This window comes from Malus domestica, chromosome 06, assembly GCF_042453785.1.
Source record: "Malus domestica chromosome 06, GDT2T_hap1".
Taxonomy (NCBI): Eukaryota; Viridiplantae; Streptophyta; class Magnoliopsida; order Rosales; family Rosaceae; genus Malus; species Malus domestica.
The window spans coordinates 25,397,632-25,404,153 of NC_091666.1; the positions used below are offsets into that span (position 1 = coordinate 25,397,632).

The window sequence follows — 6,522 nt, forward strand, 5'->3', positions numbered from 1 at the left end:
TTCTTCTCTCTCCCTCCCTTACACTCTCTACCTCCCTTACACACACTCTCTCTCTCTCAAAGCCCAAGGTCAACAAGAAGAGGAACTTCTTTGCACTCTTTGAAACGTTCATGGGGTATCTGAGTCTTGTTGGTCAAAGAAGAATGCACCGACCGTCATTGTATTGAGAGCTACCCTTCTAGCTTCTGCTTCTCTTCAGCCTGCAGCTTCCTCCTACTTTCCTCTTCTTCTTCACTAGAATTTTCCATCAGCAATCTCAACCCTAGAAAAAAAAACCACAAAAAATTGAGAAAAAACCCCACAATAATAATAACATAAAAGAAAGAGGAAAGTGCGAAAAGAAAAGTCTTAGCTTTAGAGTTTAGCCCCCAACACACCTGCTTTTTTTCTTCTTCCCTTAGATCTCCAAGATCTAGGAATTTGAGGTAGTCAAAAACAAGAAGTGGGGTTTTGTTTTCCCTAATTTTCCACTTTTATTTTATTTTTTATTTATCATGAATTTTGGAGCAGCAGCCGCAAGAGCTAGAGATGCTGGGTTTTCTACTGAGGATGACCAAAATATGGTGAAAGGTAAGCTTCCTTTCTCATATTCTTCCTCTCCCTCTTCATCTTCATCTTCTCCTCACTACAACAAAACCACCGGCGTAGCCACTCTGGTCCCTTCTTCCGCTGTCAGCAGAAGCCGCAGCTGGCACCACGGCAGCGGCAGCCCCGACACGAAGCTCGAGCTTATGGACTCGACCCCCCAAGAAAACAACGAAGATGGTGGTGCTCAAAGAGAAGAAAACCCAATCCCCATCGAGAGGGAGCACATGTTCGACAAAGTCGTGACGCCGAGCGACGTAGGGAAGCTCAACCGCCTCGTCATCCCGAAACAGCATGCCGAGAAGTACTTCCCGTTGGATTCTTCCAGCAACGAGAAAGGGCTTCTGCTGAATTTCGAGGACCGGAACGGGAAGCCGTGGCGGTTTAGGTACTCCTACTGGAACAGCAGCCAGAGCTACGTGATGACCAAAGGGTGGAGCAGGTTTGTGAAGGAGAAAAAGCTCGACGCCGGCGACATAGTCTCGTTCCAGCGAGGACTTGGTGAGGTGGGGAAAGACCGTCTTTTTATTGATTGGCGGCGCCGCCCAGATGCGCCTGATCCAAACCATCACCACCACCACCACCCGCTTCATCCACATTATCAGCCCAATTTTGCAATTCCTCATCAGCATCAATACTCCTGGAACCCTCACCGGTCGGTTCCATGGAGTCCGTTGCTGATGAGACCTCCCGGGGCAGTAGTGACTCAGGACCACTTGCTCTTGTCGCAGCAGCAGATTAATTACGGCGTCAATATGCATCACCCATATCGAAATACTGGGACAAGTGGTGGTGGTTCAGGTTCTTATGGTTACGGAAATGTGGTGAACTCTACTAGGCCGATTTATTATTTGAGATCAGCTTCATCCGCTGCCCCGCCACAGTTTCACGAGCAAGGGGACAACGGAGTAATAGAATTTCAACAACACCAACAAGTACAGCTGGGTCGGGTTCATGAGTCGAATATGGTTCTGGAGTCGGTGCCAGTGGTCCATGGGAAGGCGGCAGCCAAGAAGCTGAGGCTATTTGGAGTGAACATGGAGTGTCCCATATCGGAGTCGGATCATGAATGTGACATATTGTCTTCAACCACATTATCATCATCCCAGTATCATCATCATCATGCCCATCACCAACTTTCGCCGCCATCGCAACCCCCACCGCTCCAATTAAGGCTCTACGACGGCATGCCTCTCCTCCACCAAACCATGCCCCCTACCACCACTACTAGTATCACCACCGACTTTCTCAACATGAGTGGCAAGGCCTCCCCATCTTCCATGTCCTTGGACTATGATGTCTAGTTGACTACTCCATCACAGTGCCAATAAACATCCAAGGTTGTCAAAATTAAGGAGAGAAACGAGGAATGCAGAAGGAGAAAATGGGATGATGTGGCAAATTGGCAATTGAATAAGAAGAAGTTGGGAGAGAACTGATTTTTCAGATCAATTGATAGTCATCAGTACAGAAAAGGTACAAGGTTTTGGGTTTTTATTTTATAAGAGAATGAAATGATGATGATCTAATGAAGTGATTGCTTTATTTATAGTTTTTGTAACTTAATTTTCATGTGTAAAAATATTTTTATATTATATAATAACAATCTATATAGATAGATATAGATCATATTCAGCGCAGTGGTATATTCTATCAAGACATAGATCCATCATTTCCCCAAGATTTCATGCTCTCATTTTGTATCACTGATGATATGAAATATGAATTTTTACAATTTATATGAAATATGAATTTTTACAATTTATATGAAATATGAATTTGTTACAATTTATATACTTATGTACTCGTATATTAATTTGGGAGCAGCCTCTCCATAAATGGGGGTAAGGCTAGCCGACATTCACCTCTCCCAGACCCTGCGTAAAGCGGGAGCCTTGTGCACTGGGTACGACCTTATGTACTCGTATATTAATCTCTTCGGTCTCTCTCTCTCTCTCTCTCTCTCTCTCTCTCTCTCTCTCTCTCTCTCTCTCTCTCTCTCTCTCTCTCTCTCTCTCTCTCTCTCTCTCTCCCTCCCTCCCTCCCTCCAATGTTGTTGTTGTTGTTTTCATTTAAGTAAGTAAATGGAAGAAACAACCTTTCCTGCTGACTGCTCAGGAAACAGATGATGATCAGAACAAAAGTGCTGCTAGTGCTAGAGCGACCTGATGTAATTGCAGTTTTGTATTTTACCTTTGGTAGGTTTGTTGTTCTTGTCGCTGCTTCGTTGGGCACACCAGTGCTCGCAGGTTTTCTCAGACAGACTTGCAGAGATTAAAAGCAATAAGGTAGCCAGCTCTGTTATATATATGTCCTTAATTGAAAATATATCTCTCTTTATACATCTTTAACTATTTTCCCTCATTAATTCTTGCTACCTTCTTTTTCTGCACTAAAGTAATTTAATTTATTGATTTTCTTGTTGCCACCTTAATTTTTTCTTTTCATTTCACTGCAAAATTAAAATTAAATTCTCCTACAAATCAGTATAGCTAATGTATTATGGTGCACCTCTAGTACTACTATTATTGTTCTTATGTCTGTGTTGCATTTGGTTTTTACTTACAAGAAAATTTTGAACTTTGCATTTGATCAACAAAATGTATATTTGGTAGTACTGAACTTAATTAAGGATTAAACAGTACCTTTTTCATGGTTTGAACTTTTTATATGGACCACATTTTTTAACTTGTAACAACAACAACAGCATGACAATAAGAGTAGTAGAGATGTAGCTAGAGTGCTAGCTGCATGCTCTATTGTAATGTGAATTTTATAAAATCATAGTGTTGTGAAGACGAAAACAATATACTAGGGCGTCGTCTCTATAATTTTTAATGTTTTTGATCATGGTTGATATTTCGGGATGATATATTTTATATTCAGTTTAAAGATATGGATGATAGATACATGTACATATACATACATATACAGATTCATGATCAGGTTCTTTTGCCACCTAAAAAATCATGTTTTTCATCATTTACCATTGTGATGTGGATGAAAACTTTACAATAGAAAGCTGATCTATTCTTGTTCTATAGTTCAAATAATCTGTCACAAAATTAAGGATCAGTGAGTTGAATGCATTAGTTGGCATATATGTGTATTAGTTGAATGCATTAGTTGCATGCATGAAGTAAAATGAGGAACAAAATTAACGAGCAGTGAGCCTAACTTTAACTTATTGCTAAGGCCTGATATTATACAAAATTTTCAACCATCTTAGGATTTCTCTGCGTGCGAATTGAAATCATGAGCATTATACATTCTCATCATAGCCTAGGGTTACACTCGCTTTGAACTTTCTCTTTTTTTTTTTTTCCCTTAATTTTATTTAGTTTAATTATTTTTATGAGAGGAAAAAGAATTAGCTCTTTCGAAGGGTTCATGCTTGAGACATGCATAAAAAAGTAATTCATACAGAATTTTAACAAAATGAACATGGTAATATACACAAAATACTCTAATGGTAATATATAAAAACTTTAACATTATTAGGAAACATCCCACATCAGCCACTCAGTTGATTTTAGCATATACAAATTGTGCCCTCTTACACGAGAGATAATTGGCAAAATCCTTCAACAGTTTTTTTTTTTTCTTTAAAAGAAAAGCACAAATATACAAGGATTAGGAATATTTGGTTTGTAGTTAGTAATTAATTGCTCATATACTAATGTTGTTCATTCTCCTGATCATTACTCCTAAATTCTTTCACTAGTGTCACTACTAATGTGACATGGTAAGATATTAGGAATTTTTAAATCCTTATAGTACTTACTAAAACTCATTTGATGATGATATTAGTCCTGTTTGCTTCTTCTTTTTTTTTTTTTTTTTTGGTTGATATCGTTCAGTGGTTTCTAGTTAATTTTTTGTACAAATTGAATTGTGTATGTATAATAAGTTTAAGCAATACGGATATGTAGAGAGATCGTATACTATACACCTACATAACTTAATATATACAAATCCTACATCTGACATAACTGATATTTATGAGTAATCATTTTCCAACCCTAAATCTCTATATAAGAAGTTTATGAGTGTATACATTTATAGAAATTAAATTTTCTTTGACATGCAAGTACAAAATCCAGAAACTAATTAACTTGTAAAACATATATTTGCAACAGTTAGATGTAGATGTATGGTCTGTACAGCTAAATATTAGTTTCCAATTTAAGTTAATTTTATTTGTTTGTCTATTTTAACTAATGAAGCATTTCTAGTAAAAGTTAGTAATTGAATTTCCCGCAAAAGGAATTGCATTTTACATTAATGAAGTAACACCATTTTGATGCACTTACAGTCTAGAACATGATGAGTATCAGATGTAATAACAGTCAGTTTCGGTTTTGGATTTTCTAGCAGGTATGTACATATACAGAAGCTGATATATTCCTTTCAATAGGGTAATGAATTCTGTCAAGTGTTAATATATGGCTGGCTTTTATTGTTTTGACAACCCCCTCCTCTCTCTCCCTAGCTGGAAACTCCCACTAGAAATTTGAGCTTGTATCTTGTTCACAAGTATTTACTCTAAATTAATCTAAAATACGAGAAAAGAAATTTGAATTTTGCATGCAGAATGAAGTTCACAAAGTATTGGAAGTAATTTATTTTTATACACCTTTGTTAATTTTTCGTAGGTACTATTTAGCCCTAAACGTACTCCAGTATTTTAAGCAAGCTCGCCATTTTTTCGACATCTAGTTGTTGATATAGCTAGAGTCGATTGGCCTCATGGCATTCTAACGTAGTTTATCTTCCTTTCAGACTTTATGCGGTATTGTCAACCGAAAAAAAAAAAAAAAAATTTATTAGGAGGGAGGGACTGCTGGAATCAAGTTTACACAAAAAAATATTCCATCATTAATGTTATCGTACGTAGAGTTTTTAAAGAGATTTCCATACTTACACATGTATACATTTGACTCTTTAATAAAATCAAGTTTAGAGGAACATATACTTCTACATTTTACACATATGATCTTTATTTCTATAGACAAATGGAATGAAGCATGAAGAAAGTTCAGGTAATTGGTAATATAGGGAGTAGTCCAATCTCTTATAAGCTCTTGTAAGGTTTTTCTTTTCCCAATATGAGACTCTTTTACTTTCATATCCTCATCACACACCACCTCACGTGATTTTCAAGCTAACGCGAATTGGGTGACACGGAGTACGTGTGACCGTTGGGCTTCACACGTAAGCCTATTTACTCTGATACATGAAGAAAGTTGAGGTTCCACCATAAAATCAATTGGCAATCTGATGAGTATCCCAACCTCTTATTAGCCCTTGCAAGATTTTTTTTTTCACTGATGTGAGACTTTTTGACCTTCACATCCTCACAATTAATTGCCATTATACTGCACATAATCGTTGTTGCTCACTTATAAGATAGTCTTAAAAAGTTCGTGACAAATAAAGTGAGGTTTAGGTTCAGGTTAAACTATTACGTACATGCATCCTTAGAGAATTTGAACTTCATGTTCTCTTTTGATGGGCTGCTAAATTGTTGACCAGCGTTAAAAAATGGGAACTTTAATGAAAAACTCCCGGTAATGTTCACTTTAATGAAAAATCATATTTTTACATTAAAACGTCAATCCTAGTACTATTCACTTTACCCTTTATCTTATCCTTATCGTTAAAACTCAAAGTTTTCAAGCCATTTTCATTAGTTTTTCTTTAAAAAATTAACTAGACTTTGAATTTTCACTATTTGAATCCAAAAAGAGGCTCTATATATTTATATGCACTCAAAAAGATAAGTTACTATTTTGCTTTCATGTATTGTTTTCATACAAAAATTTATGATAAATTCCAAAACAATTAAAAAGAACTCATCGTCAAATCTCGCCATAGCGATCGAGGGATAGAGCTACATGGCGAGGAGCGGGGAGATAGATGAGTTTCTTCTTGGTA

At 36.9% G+C, this 6,522-nt stretch overlaps 1 protein-coding gene across 8 annotated transcripts; it reads left to right on the top strand.

Annotated features, from left to right (window-relative positions):
• The first annotated feature begins 255 nt into the window (after positions 1-255).
• Positions 256-5,553, top strand: LOC114825338 (B3 domain-containing protein Os03g0120900-like). Of its 8 annotated transcripts, none has more exons than XM_070823615.1 (4): positions 256-2,061; positions 2,788-2,873; positions 4,901-4,962; positions 5,368-5,553. In XM_070823615.1, exon 1 carries the CDS (start codon positions 495-497, stop codon positions 1,887-1,889), a length of 1,395 nt encoding a protein of 464 aa, XP_070679716.1. In that variant the 5' UTR covers positions 256-494; the 3' UTR covers positions 1,890-2,061; positions 2,788-2,873; positions 4,901-4,962; positions 5,368-5,553. The 8 variants fall into 8 exon arrangements, with proteins under 8 accessions (XP_070679716.1, XP_070679719.1, XP_070679715.1 ...); XM_070823618.1 differs by having other exon boundaries at positions 4,960-5,003; XM_070823614.1 differs by lacking the exon at positions 4,901-4,962 and adding an exon at positions 4,963-5,003.
• Positions 5,554-6,522: the final 969 nt, after the last annotated feature.